General features: G+C 38.5%; 2 protein-coding genes across 3 annotated transcripts; one reads left to right on the top strand and one right to left on the bottom strand.

The window, feature by feature from the left end:
- Positions 1-1,008: 1,008 nt before the first annotated feature.
- pebp1 (phosphatidylethanolamine binding protein 1) lies at positions 1,009-6,612 on the bottom strand. 2 transcript variants are annotated; one of them, XM_044196568.1, is made up of 4 exons: positions 5,882-6,612; positions 2,536-2,645; positions 2,014-2,114; positions 1,009-1,476 (listed from the first exon to the last, which is right to left on the bottom strand). In XM_044196568.1, exons 1-4 carry the CDS (start codon positions 5,936-5,938, stop codon positions 1,259-1,261), a joined length of 486 nt encoding a protein of 161 aa, XP_044052503.1. In that variant the 5' UTR covers positions 5,939-6,612; the 3' UTR covers positions 1,009-1,258. The 2 variants fall into 2 exon arrangements, with proteins under 2 accessions (XP_044052503.1, XP_044052502.1); XM_044196567.1 differs by lacking the exon at positions 5,882-6,612 and adding an exon at positions 2,946-3,165.
- On the top strand, positions 6,072-19,683 carry vsig10 (V-set and immunoglobulin domain containing 10). Its single transcript, XM_044196555.1, has 9 exons — positions 6,072-6,213; positions 6,311-6,622; positions 8,906-9,211; positions 11,917-12,207; positions 16,081-16,365; positions 16,859-16,972; positions 17,129-17,141; positions 18,467-18,609; positions 18,700-19,683. The coding sequence occupies exons 1-9, from the start codon at positions 6,162-6,164 to the stop codon at positions 18,792-18,794; spliced, it is 1,611 nt and encodes a 536-aa protein (XP_044052490.1). The 5' UTR covers positions 6,072-6,161; the 3' UTR covers positions 18,795-19,683.
- Positions 19,684-19,885: the final 202 nt, after the last annotated feature.

Here is a 19,885-nt window from a genome sequence, read left to right as displayed (position 1 = left end):
TATCATCATATTCACTGTATACAACAGCAAAAAGCATTTAAGATGAACAAACCAGGAGATAAAGTAATTTAAACCTGCTGATTTAAATTTGGAACATTTTGACAGCGCGCACGGCTGCTGACCTCTGAGCTGAAAACATGGTTGGACAAGTCTTCAACATTTCATCCCTTTTTACTGTGCAGAAGTAGCCGACTGGTTTTAAATATTCTACCTGATAAAGCTTTTTAAGCATGAGATCCTGGAACTACTGTATCGTAGGCATCTGTCTCTTTTTTCAGTGATTTTAAATTTTATTAGTAGTAACAGTAGTGCTATACAGTAAAAATAAAGTGAAAACATGCTATTTCAATCTGATTATCAGGCAACTTTCTGACAAATCCTTATCTCACATTGCACAGCTGGTGCACAGCTGAGGTCACGAAGGTTCAAAAATGAAAGACCCAGTTGTTAGCAAGAATAAAGGTTACTTACAGTATGTTGGATAAAACTGAGCAAATTTCAAGACAATTACTCCTGTCTGCAGTACTGTTACTAACCTGAACTTCAACAGTTATATGATAATAAAAAAAATGCAATAAAACAATTGCAAATAAAGTTTGGTGTCCCTCACTTCAGGGCTTTTGTTGGACCGACCAACCGACGACAGTTTGTGGGTGACTGAAACTAATACCACGGGAATAAGGGGGGAATCATTTTGTGGGCAAGGACCTCCCACCCACGAACTAAATTTAGACCCTCGTTACTCCAGTCGAAATGTAGGTATATTGTACTTGCTGACACCTTTTACAGTAAATGATATATATACATATAACCAATGTCCATAATTGAAATGCTCCTGGTTCTAATTATCTAGATGTCAGTGGAACAAATTTCTCTATTTCTCAAATGATTCCTCCCATTTATCATCACATAATACTTTACAATATGTTTAATAATAAGATGTTATGGAGGATCCAAATCTATCAGCCACCATAGGATCAGAAAACATCTCTACAAAGAACGCAACCATTTCAGTGTTTAACAGATTTATTGCAGAATAGTGCAGGTGACGTCATTGAGAGGAGCGGTTATGTGTGTCACAGCATGGGTAGGCAACAGTGGGGAGAAAAAAAAAATATTCAGTGGCACACTAAAAAAAAAAAAATGCTTTGTTACTGTTGGGTTTTTTTTGCTTCTTGCAAGAATGGGAATATCCTACAGACCAGCAGCCTCTGTGGGAATTCCTAGTGCAGAACGCTCTGGAGTTGAGTCTTTTTATTTATTTTCCGGCCAGCTGCTCGTACAGTTTGGGGACGTAGTCGTCCCACTCGGCCTGGTAGCAGGTTCCCGCCACCGGGGCTCCCAGGTCGTATTTCTGCCTGAAGCTCTTGATCTTGAACTTGCCGCGGCCGTCTCCGGAACGGTTAGTGAGGACGGTCTCAGAACAGGACAGGCTGCCTGGCTGCTCGTACACCAGCCACACGTATCTGTGGAGACCTGACGGGGACAAAGACTGAGGTTTATAAATGTGGCATTACAGTGCTGCTCGAAGGAAAAAAAAAAAAAAACTCTAAATGATTGAGGCCAGGGTACAGATACTGTTTAAAATTAACAGTGGCAAAGGCTGCAGACGTGCCAAACTCCAAAGCAGTAGTTAAATATCGAACAGCAGATAAAAGTAAACTGATGGATGACCAGTTAGATGTCTTCAATTTAACAAGTCCCGTGGAAAGTTTTATTTCAGCTTGACATAACCTGCGCGTAGTCTCACAAACAGACCAGCTTCGTCAAACTTCAGCTTAAAACATGATGTGTTTGTTAGGCATTTTAAGCCTTTCTGACAGCCTGCAGATTCCAGGATTACATGCACTATACTCCTTGTGTAGAAGAACATTATTTGTCTTGAACTTCACCCCAAATATGGGACATTCAGCAAAAACATGGACACATATCCATCCAATCATGTCTTGGTCAAAATGAAAACCATCTCTATCCTTTAATAGTGCGTTCTCTAAGCGTCATTCTCTCTTATACCTGTGCCCTTGGGAGGACCAGATCCCACGTAGTCCGACATGACGCAGCCAGAGGACACATCATTCCCTTTCATGTTGACCACCAGAAAGTGGTGCCACTCCCTTTAATGAAAGGCAAAACCCCCCCAAATCAAATTACGATGCAGATACAGAATTAAAAGCACTATATGACATCTGACTTAATTTTAAATAGAGTACAAGAGATGTTTTCTGTTTTTACACACAACAAAGTTTAGCATTGCCATTCTCGGTGTGCTTGTAGTAACAAGTGCAACGAACCAATCATAAGCAGCACCAGAGACAGAAAGTGGGTGGGGTGGGGAGTAATTTTAATCATGGGTCCACCAGGGGCCAGTGTCCCTCAGACCACAATACTGAACCCCCTTTTGGTTCCCTACAATGCAGTGACATTTCTCTAGCAAAAGAAAGGCCAATTCCAACCGTTACTTGCATTTTATGGGCACAATTTAATAGTTTTCTTTGTCACATAAATTACAGTATTCAGTGTGCCTGCTCTTCTCACCTGAATTTGGGGTCTTTCCTGCTGGGAGCATCAGGGTCGGTCAAGGCCAAAGTGTACATCTTACTGGAGTCACATCCTTCCCACTCGATGCCGGTGGGACGATTCTGCACCTGCAGGTGAACACGGGTAAAACTGATCAGAACTGATGCGTCAGCTTTGACGCTTAGATGGCTGGATGGCCAAGCTTTGGCAGCTTTGACGCCCATGTGGGGCCGCTATTCGCCATCTATTACAGCTGCAGACACGCTGGAGGCATTATGTAACCTAATTCATTGTTGGCAAACATTTACAAACATGCTGATACCAAATAATCAATTACAGAGCAGTGTTTATTAAAAGAAATACGTGTTATCGTGGCGCTAGCAATATAGCTTTTAAGCTAACACTAGACATTAAGTTAGCTGACTAACCTGTGTTGGCGTGAGCACTTTCCCGAGCTCGTCGATTTCCACAGAGTCGTATTTAAGTGTCAGGGGGTGTGCAGGCTTTTCATCGACCTCCTGCAGGGCAAGAGGCCCGGTCCACTGGCTCAAATCTACGGGCATTTTGACTCGTTGTCCGCTGCGAACTGAACCGCTAGCTACTTGCAGGTACACAAAAAACTGCCACAAGTGCTGCGTTCACGTACCACAAGAAGATATGGAAACTGGTGAAGATTTTGTGTGTTTAGCTAACAAATTGAATCAATTTAATCCAAAATGTCTTTATTCGAATTATTAATCAGCCTTAGACGAACTACAGTAGGTGTTAATCATGTTTTGTAAGGTAATTCCCTGCTGTAGCGTTAATAACACCAGATAATTTTGATGTAAATTCCCATTAGGTAACTCATTACCAAGTTTGTGGCCCGTTTTGACCCTAGTAGTGATATATTAGTAGTGATATATGCTGTCATGCCTTCGTAATTTTAACGCCAAGTCAAGTGGGAGGTAAATTAATTTACTGATGCTTCTTGTGTTTGGTACAATGAGGTGATTTATATTTTCCCAGTAATCTGACTACATGTGAACGGCACAAACAGCACCAGCTGCAGATGACCACCACGTGGCGCTGTCGCCTCACTGCTACGTGGATTGTGGTTTGCTAAAATGTCTGTCAATCAGAACACCCGTCCTGAGCTCGTCCCCCTCCAGCTCACATGCTCCATTAACACACTTTTTGTTTCCAGACATGCCATTTTTAGAAAAGGGGGTCTGACTATGAGAGAACTGTTTAATTAATTTAGTAAATTGAAAAACATTATTATTCCTCTATGGGGTTAGAGCAGGTCTGTGGTAATGAGTATAGTTGTTCATAGAAACTAGTTGTAGTGAATGATGCCTGTTATCTCCTTTATGGCAGTGGTTCAAATTGCATGCCACAGACCTCAAAACACACTCTCACACACAAAACACAGTTCTGTCGCATTGCTTCCTTATACAGTATGTGAATAAGTTTGTTAATGTTGACTTAGAGAATTTAGTGGAAAGGCTACTAGTGAGAGAGTAACGACTAATTAAATGAACAGTCAACCTATAGTAAATGAAATTATACTTAACATTGTTATGAATATGAATTGCATTTAAACACTCACAGATAATTTAAAGTTTGCCAGAATACATGTTTTACATGTGTTATTATACATGTATTTTAAAAGAATTGCAGGTTTAAACAATGAAGATAACAATAACTGTATGTTAAACCAGTACACACAGTCATTATTATTACTATCCCGTGTGCCATAATCCAAGGCAACGTTTCAATTAGGGGCCCAGTTCAAAGTCAGATGATATGCCACCATGCAGAGTCCGAACGCTCAACACATATCTGCTTAAGTAAAATCAGTTAAAAGACCATACCAGTGGTTTTGCATGTTTTAATCAATTTACTACAAATCACATGTACTTTATATCACAGCTGTACATTTTTTCTGTGTTTTTGATTAAAAAAAAGTATTTTGGATCTATTTATGACTCTATTTATTTGACCTTTTGTCAACTTTTGACATTTTTGTTGTGTTGTAATGCATTTTATGTTCAGATTGATATGGAGAGTTTGCATTGCATCACCTAATAATGATTATGTAACTTTGACAATTATACAGCTTAAGCAAGTTTCAAAAGTTGATTTTCATACCACGCAGAAGTGAATGGTCAGCTAAAATCTCTTCCCAACTGCAGCTGACCTCATCAGCGAGGCCCAGAACCCCCACTGACACGGACTCATATCCCGCCCCATTGACACTGCACATTACATTACGTAAAGTCTCCACATGTGAATGCATTACATTAACGCACATTTTTGGATTATTAGCTTGCACACATGCTCTTACTGTGAACATGCGCACTCCTTGGTCAATATTTTGCACATTCTATCCTCTTTGTTTCAAACACTGTATGTCTTTTCATTTTAAAACAGATATATGTTACATATTTTTCATATATATATTCCATTTTTTATTGTAAATTTCTATTTCATATTTCTGATTCTTTTGCAGTACTTGCTTTTTCTTTTCTCTTACTATGTTTATTGTAATGCACCAAAAAATACCAAGGCAAATTCTCAAAAAATGTGCAAACCTACTTGGCAATAAACCTGATTCAGATTCTGAATGTAAAGCAAGCAGCTGAAGTGCTAAAGCTTGCAAAAATCCCTGCTACTGTCGTGTAAGAGCCTCTTACAATCTGTTAAAACCTGTCAAAACAGTAGAAATCTGTAACACCGTCACACAGGCTGCCATGTTCAACACTCTAGGTCACCAGCAAATCCCATTCAAAAAACTACAGAAAGTGTTCCTTTGTGGGGTGAGAAAATTCTCCTTCTTAAACTAAGTAAACTATTTTACCCCGCCTGATTAGATGGAAAATGCATCATCACAAAGCTGATAACAGGGCTGTTTTTCTGAGCTCGTGAAAAGTTGACTTTTTAGAGAAACGTGCTTCTCACAGGACAGCAACATGATGCAGTGCTGTAGATTAAACTACCCAGCAGTATATAAAGTAGTTAAAATCTTAATCTTAAACATCTACAGTAGCAAAATGCAACATACACATTAATGCAGCAGTAATATTAATCCATAAACATCAGATATAATAGTAAAACACTGACAGGGAACATTTTACTACAGAATGAATACTTTTCCTTTTGATACTTACATTTTGCTGATAATACTTACATACTTTTACTTAAGTAAGGTTTTGAATGCAGGACTTTTACTTGTAGTGGAGTATTTTCACAGTGTGGTATTAGTAATTTAAATGAAATAAAGGATCTGAATACTTCTTCCACCACTGATAATAATAATAATAATAATAATAATAATAATAATAATTTACCATCTTATAATAAGTCAATTGTGTTACTGTACCTTTAACAAGGTGAGGTCAGGGTGTGGTTTATCGTGCCAAAGGTTCCGGATCAGCATGCTCTAGTAAACAAAGCACGTCCGCCAGAAGTCACATCATGTCAGACTGGTCACCTCTGCTTACACTGTAGTCTTTCTAAGGTTTATAATGGGCGTGCTGGTGTCCACTGTGCTGCTGTGTGTTACAGACGTGCTCACACAGGTGGACTAGTCACACAGGTTTGGGTTAGAAACCTTATGTTCACTTTTGTTTGAGGGCGATGTAGCTATTTGGAAAGTTAACATGAAGACAGTCGCAACTGTAGCGCTTCTACAACTGTGTTTATCTGCAACAGGTGAGTTTTTACTGCGACCAGACAGACAGGTAACACAGGTGAGTCTGAAAGTCCTCCTCACGGTGTTTTTCTATTTTTCTCCCTCTTCTGGTCAAAGCGGCAGTTTCGGTTAATGGCTCCACCGGAACGGCCCTGACGGCCGCACCGGGCGATATCGCTCTACTTCCGTGTTACACCGACGGTAATGTAACACCGACTTTAACGACATGGATGAAAAATGGACGAGAAGTCAGTCGAGGTGTCGGTTCCTCGCCGAGCCCTTCACCCGCCGGACAGCGCCTCACAGTGCTGCATGATGGGAGTCTGAACATCAGGGGCGTGATGCCTGGAGATGAGGGTAGCTACCTGTGCAACTCCACGCTGCCTGGCAACAACTCCTATCGGGCAAGTGTCCTGCTTCAAGTAACCAGTAAGTGAATGCTCCTGTGTCCAATAATGAGTCCAGTATGATGACTTGGGCGTTTCTACATTCACTAGAATTCCTTGAAGCATCATTTCTAGTAAACAAACTGGTTCTTCAACAAAACAGACAGACCTTACAGGCAGTGGTGGAGGAAGTATTCAGGTTCTTTACTTAAGTAAAAGTACTAATACTACCAGTTACATACCAGTAAAAAATACTCTGTTACAGTAAAAGTCTTCCATTAAAAATGTTACTTCAGTAAAGGTATATAAGTACAATTAGGAAAATGTTCTTAAAGTATTGAAAGTAAAAGTGGTCATAGTGGAAAAATGTCCCCTGTGACTGTTATACTATTATATATTATATCATTAGATTATTATTGCTCATGCATCAATGTAAAAGCAGGATTTTACTGTTGTAGTTGGTTGAGGTGGAGCAAACAACTCAAACGTGCGAGTGAATGCACTTAGTTACATTCCACCGCTGGACGAATGATAGTGTGCCGGACTCCAAGGTGATGTCATCATATTACTTGTTTTTTTTAATCCAACCATCAGTTCGAAACCCACAAATATTCAATTTACAATGATTTAAAACAGAGAAAAACAACAAAATCTCACATTGACTATTCAGTACTTTTTTCTTTATAAATGATTAACGATTAATCAGTTATCCAAACTGTTGTCTAGTAATTATTCTGGCAAAACTTCACCTACTTCCTAGGTGCATGGAGAAGGGAAAGGTTACAGTTCTCTGTAATGTGTTCATGGCCTTCATCAGGGTCATCATAAAGCACATTACAGTTCTCTTGATTAATTGACTCATTTCAGCACTACACTAGAGAATAACTAATATACCTCATTCTAAAACTTGTACAAATCTCTAGAAAAAAGTGCCATGATACTGTTAATACCCGATAACCTTATTTTAACCCTCAAAGCAATATGGACTAGATCAATAAGTTGATGTGCCATAATAATGTTGTCGCACTGCACTACCAGTGTTATAATGACCATATATGTAGTATTTTTATAAGAATCTCATAGTAGCTTGTAGTTTTGCATTTGAGTGTAGGACTCTTACAGTGTAATTTAATGATAGGAGTTGTTTAATGGTTGTTATTTCAATTTAGTGTTTTCTACTATAATATGTCAGAAAATAGTGAAATATGGCATTCACAGTTTTCCACAGCCCAAGATGGCGTCTTCATAATGCTTGTTTTTTCAAACTCAAAGACATTCAGTTTCAAACGGAGAAAAGTAGCACGTCAGAAGCTTGGAACCCAGCAACTATTCAGCATTTTTACTTGATAAATGACTAAAATTGTGGTTGATCAATTTTCTGTCAGTCAACTAATTGATTCATTTACTAATCATTTCAGCACTACACTAGAGAAGACGTTTACTTAAAAATGAAACCACGAAGGGGAGCTACATATAAAAACGTAGAGTGTCCCATTCCCACTAATGCTGCTTTCACATCTGAGCCACAGTCTGGGAAAATATGTGATTATCTTTGGCGTGAATAGATCTTCAGGGGTCACCTAACCCAGGTCAGTCACCACCCTCCTACCAGGATGACACACTGATCAATACTTCTCAGCTTTGTTATTAAAGGATAAACACAGGTTACGCTACCAAATCTCACTGGTTACAATCACAGGGGTATTAATCAATTTAGTTCTAAGAACTTAAAAGCGAGCAACAGTGGAAACAAAAGCAGAATTGGGCTGCAACTAAAAATAAATCTGAAAAATAATGAAAAATGTCTGTCACAATTTCACAGAGTTTGAAATTAGGTCCTAAATCTTAAGAGATTGAGTTTACTATCATGTAAGACAAGGAAAAGGAACCAGCATGTATTTGCTATGTTATAAAACCTTTGTACAAAACCCCTCATTGAATGTTTTGCAAACTGCCTTGTTTACAGAAGCTCGTGGTTTTCTCCTCCTCTTTTACTGATGCGTTGCTGTGTTTTACGTTTACGAATGCGTTAACCTGCTCTGCCGTCAGGAAGAGTGTGCGACACATCACTCGTTCATCAAAAGACTGCTCTTCAGCCTCAAAAACTCCACACGATACATTTTAAAATCACTTCCAGGTATATTCTCTTGCAAACATGACAAGTTGCTTCCATAATTTACTTCATCATGCGATCATAAGGGTTTTTAAGTAATAAGAAAGTTAATCAAATCATTTACCCTAAAAAGTAACATTGCAAACTAACTCTTGAGCATGATAAGAGATGAGGATATGGTCTGTTGTAAGGCACTGCTTTTACTCCTTTCAGGTGGTCCAGAAAATGTATCTGCATCCATCGGTCCAGCCACTGCCCTGTCCAATGGGACACTCATCGCCTATCGGGGTTCCACCGTCTCCTTTAACTGCTCCGGCTCCTCCTACCCCTCTCAGCAGCTGACCTGGGCCTTCAGAGGAGCTTCGTCCAGCAACGAGTCGCTGGTTTCAACCTCTGGATCCTGGCTTGACTTCAGGATAGAAGACATTCAGCCCAGTGCTCAGGGGATTTACAGCTGCGTGGCCCACAACACCTTCTCTCATCAGGCAGTCAATAAGAGCACACAGCTGCTAGTATACTGTAAGTACCGTGAGTGGAATACCCAGAATACCCTACTCCGACCACAGGTCTGGCTATTTTTATGGTTATTTTCATTCATTGGGCTGCACTTTAGAGGGGGAGCTGGAAATGGCAAGAGTCAGGCTTGATTTTGTAATTTTATAATGTTATGAGGAAAGAATATATAGCTGTTATAGCAATATATACTGTATATAGCAATATATATAAAGAAACATTTTGTTTCAAATGTTTTAATACTGGTGCCAATACGAAACCTGAGTCCGATACCAAAATTATACTGTTTTCAGTAGTTCAGTAGAAATTTAAACACGTTTTTCTTCTCAGTGTTTAATGTTGTCTTAACACAAGCAACTGTACAAGTTAATAAAAGTAACCATTTTGATTGGGAAAGACTCAGCATCCCACTAAGCATTCAGTGGAAACTTTCAGTACTTTTTTAAAATTTTATTTTGTGTCCAAGTATTTATTAAATTTTGGTAGAAAAACAAACAAGTCAAGAAATCACGTACACAAAGACACTTTTTTTTTTCAAAACAGGCCAGAAACAGAGATATCCTCAATATCTCACTACTAATACACTTCCTCCAAAAGGAAACAAGGATAATGCCTCGGAGTACAGGAAAAGAAAAAAAGAGTAAAGATCACCAAAAAAAGGAAATACATATCTAGAGAGAAAACCTTTTAAAAGCTTACCATAACCCAATAAAATCCTAACCCTAACAAGGGAGAAAAAATGAGAAATATTATGATGAAAATGACCATTCTGGCATTTGTGTGACTTTATTAATCATGTGACCTAGATTAAGGCTTCATTATTTGAATTCTGCACTTGCGTTCTTGCAGCCGCTACGTTAAGACAAAAGATCAAAGAAGGCAGACAACCAATCAGCCACAGCGACAGGTTGGTTACTGTAATCCCCACTAAGTACCGTAAACTTCTTGTTGACTGACCCGTTTAGTAAGGAATCATCACTTAAAAGCAGAACTTTGATACTTGACAGTTTTTAATACTTGATTCAGACACATTTCGGTCAGAACTCAAAAAGCGTTTGGGGTTCGATACTCAGCCCTAGTAAAAAGAAACTCCAGTTCAGTTGTAGAGATGTTTTCACTTTGATATTTAAGGGTCTTTTTCTGTGGGTCATTGTCAGAAAAACCACATTAAATCCTCTCCTTTGAGTCAATATTGTAAAGCAATAAAACAGGACAACTTCCAAGGGGGGTGAATACATTTTTATAGGTACTGTATGCATATTCATGTCTTTCTTCCTTTCAACTTCTAACAGATGAGTGGACATTAAATACACAGGTGTAATCTCTTACTGTGCTTCTTGGGAGCAAACAATAGAGGGGATAGGCAGGAAAAAAGCTGAGTCATCATCCAATAGCAACTGAGACCAAGACGAGTGAAAGTGAAGAAGCCAGTGGAAGTCTGAAGTGAAACCTTGATTGAAAATGTTACACTGACAACATGAAGTGATAAACTAAACACAGTAAATTCACTATGACGTTACAATAATTTCATCTGTGTGGCCTCTGTTATGAAAATAATAATTTTTATCTGCAGGGTCAGGAGGTTGGGCCCATTTTGCAGTCAAGATAATGATACATTCTCAACACACACAACAGTGTTTGTGTTTTTGCTGACTTCCTGGAATTACTCATAGGTGCATGACATATCTACAGGAAGGCAAGCTCCAACCATTTCGTCCTAGATTTCCACTTTTATGTATCAACCTGTTTGTAAAATTTGTTTTAAAAATGACATCTATGGTTTGCTTGTAGATGAGGCACAGCATTATAGTTACACATTTCATAGATTAGGTAAAACTTTAGTTTACAGGTCTAATAGTTTCTTGTAATTTCCTAGAAAGGGACTGATATGTAAATGAAAATTTGGTAATAATTGTAGACATTGGAGACACTGTTCAATTGGTACACTTCTATTTAATTACATCTATAAATTGTCAGTCTTTTAGTCAGTGCTCAGCAATTCAGCTGAACATGCAAACATTTGTCTAAAGGCAAGAAAACAGTTCAACATCCTGTATTTGGAGAATATAGTTTCCAATAATAAATTATAAATAAATCAATATTTACTTGGCTTGAAATTGAGCAGATCTTTTGAGAAAATCAGAATTTCCCTGTTTCCTTATAATTATTACCAAATTACATAGTTCTTCCCAGGAAACTTACTAGGTTAGGAAGTATATTGACAAAAAAGTCAGCATTAGGGAAGAAATGCTGAGATCAGAGTACTAAACAAGATGTTGACTAAATATTTTTTTTTCTTTAAGGAAGGTATAGAGCAAGGGTATCACCTCAATGAAAAAGATACCTTGGGATAAAGATGTTTATGATTAAAAAATTTTCCTTATTCATCCCTTATGTTTCAATACTAAAGGGCATCTAAATGCCAGTGTAATGAAATGCAATTGTGTATTTGTTGTATGTCGTGTTCACTGCTACAGTTAGATTAAAAAAAGATTACTTCAGATAAACTGTACAGACTGCAAAATCTTGATCACCATTTGCACTTAATTTGGCCTTTGGCACAGTCTAAAAGAGTTTTGTCTGCTGGTCTGACTGTCCTTCTCTGCACATAAAGAGGTGATGGCCCTAAATAAGCTGGATATTTAAATGATAGCAGTCATAGTACACAGTTGCTTTTTGTAGTTCCTTACAGATGTTTTTGTCCTGACTAGATGTCCCAGACAGACACCCTGAGTGTATGTGGGCACCAGCACTGGACCCCTCCCATGTCAAATTCACCTGCACCTGGTTTGGAGCGTATCCCACCCCGACGCTGCGCTGGGGGAAAGACCAGGGTGACCAAGGATCTCACTGGAAAGGACACGTTTATGCATCGGAAGTGATGGACAGCCTGTCAGTGACACTGAACCGCTCCATGCTGTCCGACGGGGAGATGCTGAGGTGCATGGCCCAGCACCTAGCGCTCGCTCCAGGAAAGGAGAAGTCGTGTTCGTTTACTCTCAGTAAGCATGTTGTGGTGAAATGAGCCTCTTAACAATCCTGAGATGAATCTTTCATGTGCTTTCCACTTAAGAAGCCACTTTAAATGAGCCACACTGAAGAGTCTCAGTGTGGCTCATTGCACTCATTCTTAGTATTGACTTCAATTTAAAGGGTCGGTTCATCCAAATTTCCAAAAAACATATTTTCTCAATTACCACCAGTCACATGTAGCCATGCAGATAGTTCAGGTTTTATTTGTCCGTGTTTTCAGATATCTTTAGATATCTGTTTTAGAATTTAGATTTTGGTGCTCACATTGTTGAAAAATAATATTTTAAAAATGTAGCAGCAGCATCTTGCTCCAGAAACAAAGAAATAGTCTAAACAGTATAAAAACTGACTGCAGTGAGCTTTGTGGATTATTCACAGTAACAGGGACATTTTAGTATGGTATCTTGCCATGCAGATAACATTTGGGTTAACGTGGGTTTATCTGTTTATCTGCTGAGGCTTTGAGATATCTGTGTTTGAGAGTCTGCCTCCACCCAAGTGAAATGGAGGTCAATAGGATTTTGGTTCAGGCATTCACAGCATTGAAACACTACATTTAAAAAAATCTAAAGAAACATTTCTCTCTGCTGAAGTAACCCTGTTACTCTGGATAATCCACAGAACCCAGTGTGACAGTGGTGTGAAAAAGTGTTTGCCCCCTTCCTGATTTCTTATTTTTTTGCATGTTTGTCACACTTAAATGTTTCAGATCATCAAACAAATTTAAATATTAGTCAAAGATAACACAAGTAAACACAAAATGAAAATGCAGTTTTTAAAATGAAGGTTGTTATTATTTTGGGAAAACAAAATCCAAACCTACATGGCCCTGTGTGAAAAAGTGATTGCCCCCTAAACCTAATAACTGGTTGGGCCACCCTTAGCAGCAACAACTGCAATCAAGCGTTTGCGATAACTTGCAATGAGTCTTTTACAGCGCTGTGGAGGAATTTTGGCCCACTAATCTTTGCAGAATTGTTGTAATTCAGCCACATTGGAGGGTTTTCGAGCAAGAACTGCCTTTTTAAAGGTCATGCCACAGCATCTCAATAGAATTCAGGTCAGGACTTTGACTAGGCCACTCCAAAGTCTTCATTTTGTTCTTCTTCTCAGCCATTCAGAGGTGGACTTGCTGATGTGTTTTGGATCATTGTCCTGCTGCAGAACCCAAATTCGCTTCAGCTTGAGGTCACAAACAGATGGCCGGACATTCTCCTTCAGGAGTTTTTGGTAGATAGCAGAATTCATGGTTCCATTTATCACAGCAAGTCTTGCAGGTCCTGAAGCAGCAAAACAGTCCCAGACCGTCACACTACTACCACCATATTTTACTGTTGGTATGATGTTAATTTTCTGAAATGCGGTTTTACGTTTTTTTTTTAAGTTCAACTTTTGTCTCGTCAGTCCACAGAGTATTTTCCCAAAAGTCTTGGGGATCATCAAGATGTTTTCTGGCAAGAAAAAGACGAGCCTTAATGTTCTTTTTGCTCAGCAGTGGTTTTTGTCTTGGAACTCTGCCATGCAGGCCATTTTTGCCCAGTCTCTTTCTTATGGTGGAGTCATGAACACTGACCTTAACTGAGGCAAGTGAGGCCTGCAGTTCTTTGGATGTTGTTGTGGGGTCTTTTGTAACCTCTTGGATTAGTTGTCGCTGCACTCTTGAGGTAATTTTGGACGGCCGGCCACTCCTGGGAAGGTTCACCACTGTTCCATGTTTTCGCCATTTGTGGATAATGGCTCTCACTGTGGTTTGCTGGAGTCCCAAAGCTTTAGGAATGGCTTCATAAACTTTTCCAGACTGATAGACCTCAATTACTTTCTTTCTCATTTGTTCCTGAATTTCTTTTGATCTCGGCATGATGTCTAGCATTTGAAGATCTTTTGGTCTACTTCACTTTGTCAGACAGGTCCTATTTAAGTGATTTCTTTATTGAGAACAGGTGTGGCAGTAATCAGGCCTGGGTGTGGCTAGAGAAATTGAACTCAGGTGTGATAAACCACAGTTAAGTTATGTTTTAACAAGTGGGGCAATCACTTTTTCACACAGGGCCAGGTAGGTTTGGGTTTTCTTTTCCCTTAATAATAACAACCTTCATTATAAAACTGCATTTTGTGTTTACTTGTGTTATCTTTGACTAATATTTAAGTTTGTTTGATGATCTGAAACATTTAAGTGTGACAAAAAATATGCAAAAAATAAGAAATCAGGAAGGGGGCAAACACTTTTTCACACCACTGTATTATTTATTTGGTGGAAAGTAGTTCCAATGAAAACTGTTCACAGCTCAGATCTGTGGACTATCCAGAGTAACAGAGACACAGCGGAGAGAGATGTTTAGAGTAAGGGAGTAAGTGACACTGTTTCTGGAAAGATATATTCCTGCGTAATTTTAAAATGTGGTTTTTCAGTGTACGCCCTCTATCATCTACTCTGTTTCTCCCATGAAGCTGAACACTTTGTGTGAGCGTCGCAACCCAGGAAAACTGATGGACAGGCTAACTGATGCTCAGATTCTCAACAGTACATTACTACAGCAATGTGGCTAAAATTGCTATACTCTCTATGTCTATCACAGTGCTCTGCTCACTGTATAAATGTCTTTGTAACATCGTTAAGATTAAGGTTTATACGCTCCTTTAATTCTCAAATTTAATACTCTCATAATTAGTTTACCTTACATTTTAAGTCCTTAGCCAGAGAGACACAGTTGGTAGTGTGCCCATAAGGACACAGTGCTTGTTAGTGAGTCACTCACTAGCGTAAGGGTTATCAGCACAGGACAGGATTGCGCAAACAATGAGATGACGCAAAAGTGCGTGACAGTATATACATTTGCTTTAGTTTATCAGCATTCTTTGATGTTTGTAAAGCGCTGAACATGAGGTGTGTCTTTAAATAAGATCCAACATCTACCTTTCTAGTGCAACGTCCCCTTAAAGTAAAACTTTGACATAGTCTCATGTAATTAGATACGAAATGTACTAATTTATTGATATAACACAGCAATGATTCAAACAATGCGCAGTTCATGAAAACCTTTACATTTTCTGTTCTCTGGAGTAGGTGATGGGTAGTTCTTAGGTCTTCTGACACACGAAAAGTATAAGTTTTAGAGCTGAAATGATCAGTCGATTGATCAAATTGTTGAAATTAGCTGGCAACTATTTTGATAATCGATCGTTTCATTTTTCAAGCAAAAATGCCAAACATTCACTGGTTCCATTTTCTCAAATGTGAGGATTTACTGCTTTTCTCAGTTTTATATCATGGTAAATTGAATATCTCTGGGTTTTGGACTTTTGGTCAGGCAAAAAAGCAATCCGAACATCTCAAAATAATGTGAAAAAGAAATTAGTTTGAAGTCCACTTCCTCCCATCACCTCCCAAATATTGGGCAGATTAATCGATGATGAAAATAATGGTTAGTTGCTGCACTAGTACATTTTATGCTTGTGGCAGCAGCAGCAGGATTTAATTGGAATAAAAAAAAAAAAAGAACTGGGTAATTAGCAGCAATAGTCATGAGTGGTACCTACAGAAACTTTAGCAGCAAATTCAAGGAGAAAGACAACAATCTATCATTCCTTTTTTATATTATAAGTTCCTACCACCCAAGATGACCTCTTCAAATTGATTGTTTGATTATTTTACAATCATTTCAGCTGCACATGTAAAATCCTGTGTTGCACATGACATTTATATTGCCATGGTAAGGGATGATTCCCACTGAGGCCAGCTAGAATAAAAATGTAAACCCTTTATAGTAATGAGAGACTCTTTGGACAAATCATGTTTAAAAAAGAAGAGTCTGAAAATAGTTCTGTTTGTCCCTCTCTCTCAGAGCCTCCATTCCCTGAAGGTGAGCCGCTGGCTGCGGCTCTGGAGGCGACCAGTGTAACTCTAACCTGCACTGAGGCCGTGTCCACCCCCCCTGCAAACACCACCTGGAAAAAAGGGCTCCAGCAGGAGGACATTGTACCCGGATCGAAGTACGTCCTGTCTGAGGATGGCCCCGTCTTCAAACTGACAATACTCAACATCAGCAAGGACGACGAAGGCGTCTACTTCTGCCGCAGCGAGAACCCCCTCGCCATCCGCGAGCTGGAATTTTACCTCACTGTGAGGAGTGAGTTTGGGATGAGAGGAAGGGTTTGGGCTGCAAGATCACATGTACAGGAAACAAATAGCTAGAGAGAGATTAACAATTTAGAAATGGAAACAAATGAAAGCTGTAACGGCTGAGGGAATGATGAGTGATAAACCATGAACATACAGTTCTTACTACATATGAATGGACCAGAGATTATATAAGATTAGACAGCTTTGTTAATCCCCAGTGGGGAAACTCATTTGCCACAAAATCAACTCAATCAGCAAACAATATAGACATTGCATTCACAGTACCCAATAAATACATAAATAAATAAATAACACCATAAAAAGCCATTTGAGACATGATTAACAGCTGAAAGGTGCTGTGGCTCCAGACCACGCCTAAAAGTGTTCAATAACACTAACAATGAGGTGTCGACTCCACCTCTGGAATGCTGATAAACCTGTTGCTCCTTTTTTTTTTCTGCTTCATAATCCTCTCCTCTCGTGTTGTTTTGTCTCCACAGCCTCCTCTGCATACACAGGAGTGGTCATCGGTATTTTTATAGCTGCACTGATTGTGGGATCAGCCGCAATCATAGCTAAAACTGTTTACTCCAGCCGCCACCGGATTTGCCTGGGTAACTTTTGTTTATCTTTGCAACATGAGCACGGAAGTCACAAATGCATGCAACGGATGACTCAGCCTCACTCAACCTAGATTATGATCATTCTTTGTACATATTAAAAATTCATATACACAAAAATCACAATTTCTCTTCATATTTTTGTTTCAGGAAGTGGCTTTGGGTGAGTATCACACATTTACTTCTCTAATACTCACTGCATGCTTATTTTAGTGCCATTCAATCCATTCAATTGAAGGGATTAAAAACAGCCATTATGTACTGCAATCTGGGTTTCATTTTAATTGTCTTGTTCAGTAGTTTATTATATTTTCATTTCAGCAGTATTTTTCTTATTCCTGCAAACACCGGGCCAAATGCACTGTAGACGTTCTCGTGTCATGTTATAGTACTAACACTGAAGCTAAAATTGAGATGAATTCAATTTGATGCAACAGTAAACATCAGATTTTTGAGTCTCTGAATCAAGTAGCCTGAGCTTCTCTTTTGTCTCACTATTTGGCAGCAGTGTTCAGTAATCATACTGGTATAAATCCATCAGAAAAGAAGACTAATTTATAGAATACCAATTTCTGCACTTATTTTGGCCTCAATAGACCAGAATGCAATGCAGCTGCAAGGCATGTTGTAATTAAGGATTAGTTCAATATTTTGGGAAATATGCTTATTTGCTTTTTTTGCATTAGATGAGAAGATTGATACCACTGTTTGTAGCATGGCAGCTGGTTAGCTTAGCTTAGCATAAAGACTGGAAACAGGGAGAAACATGCTAGCCTGGTTCTGTCCAAAGGTGACAGAATCCACCTGCCAGCGCTTCTTAAGCTCACTAACACGTTATATCTGGTTTGTTTAATCCGCACAGACATGAGAGTGGTAGCATCATTTGTTGAGAATTCTTTTTCCAGCTTTGAGCAGCTCCTAAATTTCCATTGTGCATTGAATTTTGGGACAAATGTGTCAACATCAAGCTGTTATTTTCCATACTGACATCTTTGAGTAAACTTCAAGTGGATTTTTTTTTCTTTGTAAAAAAACATTATGTTGTTTACGTTCAGTATTTCTCATCAAAGCGCTTTGTGTGTGTCCTTGAGGCCTGATTAATGTGTTGAATGCATTTCCTTTCTCATAAAACATTTGCAGAGCAGATTTTTGGAAGAATGAATTGTTTACATTCATGTTTGCTAGCTAGCAGTATTCTTCTTCGTCACTGCTTTTGTTGGTGAATTGCTACATCTCTTACCAGCGACAACTGTGGATCAGTTAAATAATATGACTGTGTATCATGTGCATGTGCACGAGATACTAACAAAAAAGGGATCTACTTTAAAAACATTGCTCCATAGTGGTCAAAAACTCCAGAGGGTACTTTTTTAATTTGGTCACTTTTCCAGTATGAATGCACTATGTTCTCTAAACCTCCTTGGAATTTGGTCACAGACATTGACACAACACAAAACATAACGTCATAATAATACCTCTGCTCTCTAGGCAAATGGAGGAGGACAGAGGAGACGTGCTGAGTCTGGTGGAGTCAGACGACGAGCAGATCTTTCAAGACGCTGTTCCCCGGCTGCCTCCGTTAACCAACGGATGCCACACAACGCTGGTCCAGATACATCGAATCCCATCGAGTAGGACCTCATCATGGCATTGATTTTATGGCTTGTAAATAAAGTGTAAAAATGTTTGGTAATGTAAAAAATGTCCTCCTTTGTTTCTAGGCGATCACGAGGATGCAGAAACTGCTGACACAAGCCCCCAGCAGCAGGAGGAAACTGTACAGATAGAAGAGCCAGGAGATCTTGTAACATTTTAGGTATCGGGTGTTTTTAGATAAGTGTTATTTTAGGTAAATACCATTTACTCCCAATGAGAATGTGAACAGAATCGATGGAAGACACAAATTTTTAAAAAAGCAACAAAAAATCTCTTAATTTGTTTTTTGTTTTTTGTTTTTTAAACAGGGTTTTGTAAGCGTATTTCTATGATTGATTTGTTTGTACAGCATTTTAAATGTGTTGCTCTGATATTGAGATTCATGCAGTAAATGAAGCTGTTTAACCAAAATGTGATTGTTGAAAAAAATGGCTTTGGTCATCCGTAACTTACTCCCTATTCATTGATGCATGTATTTCTCCACCCTGTATTGTACACACAGCATCTACTATGCATACAACTATGACTATCCCAGACTAGACTGGAACCATTTTTTGAAATGTGGTGGAGTCAGTCTGTCAGTCGTCTTATGTTGCGTAGAATGTAATGGAGGATAAAAACTCAGTTTTCTCGCCTGCTTGAAATTACTTGAATCCAGCAAAGTTTACATGAGATCTGGTCGATAGTGAGAGTGAAATATCATTTTATTTTTGATTCAGTATGTCAATATTGGTAATATAACAATATTTTGGATATGACTGTTCTTTTTAAATATTTAAACTAGAGATTTGTGATATGATATGAGAGTAAAATCACTGGCAACCTGCATATAAATATTGAGTTATACATTTTGCTAGCAGTGTAGTAAGTTTAAAATTGTGTTACTTAACTAACGCAATGTGTTGAATTGAATATCTTTGGATTTTGGATTTTTGGACGAGGACATTTGATAGAGCAAATGATTCATCGAAAAAATCATCAGATTCATCTGTAATAAAAATAATAGTTGCAGCCCTAAAATGAATAAAGTAATGTTTTAAGTGAATGAACACTTAATTCAAAGTATATCATTCTTTATTAAGTAAAATATTGAAAGTCTGTATGTCATTATTATAGCTGCACCACTACATCAGATGGAAATATTCTATATGTTTTAATAATAACAATAAAATAATCTGTCAAGATTTGTATAGCTTTTTTAGTGAATTTAAAGACACGTTAGAGTTAAAGGCAGAGGGGAATATAAACTTT

Source organism: Siniperca chuatsi, linkage group LG5 (assembly GCF_020085105.1).
Source record: "Siniperca chuatsi isolate FFG_IHB_CAS linkage group LG5, ASM2008510v1, whole genome shotgun sequence".
In the NCBI taxonomy this organism is placed as follows: domain Eukaryota; kingdom Metazoa; phylum Chordata; class Actinopteri; order Centrarchiformes; family Sinipercidae; genus Siniperca; species Siniperca chuatsi.
The sequence above is the reverse complement of the archived record's forward strand: the minus strand, read 5'-3'. Positions and strand labels throughout refer to the sequence as shown.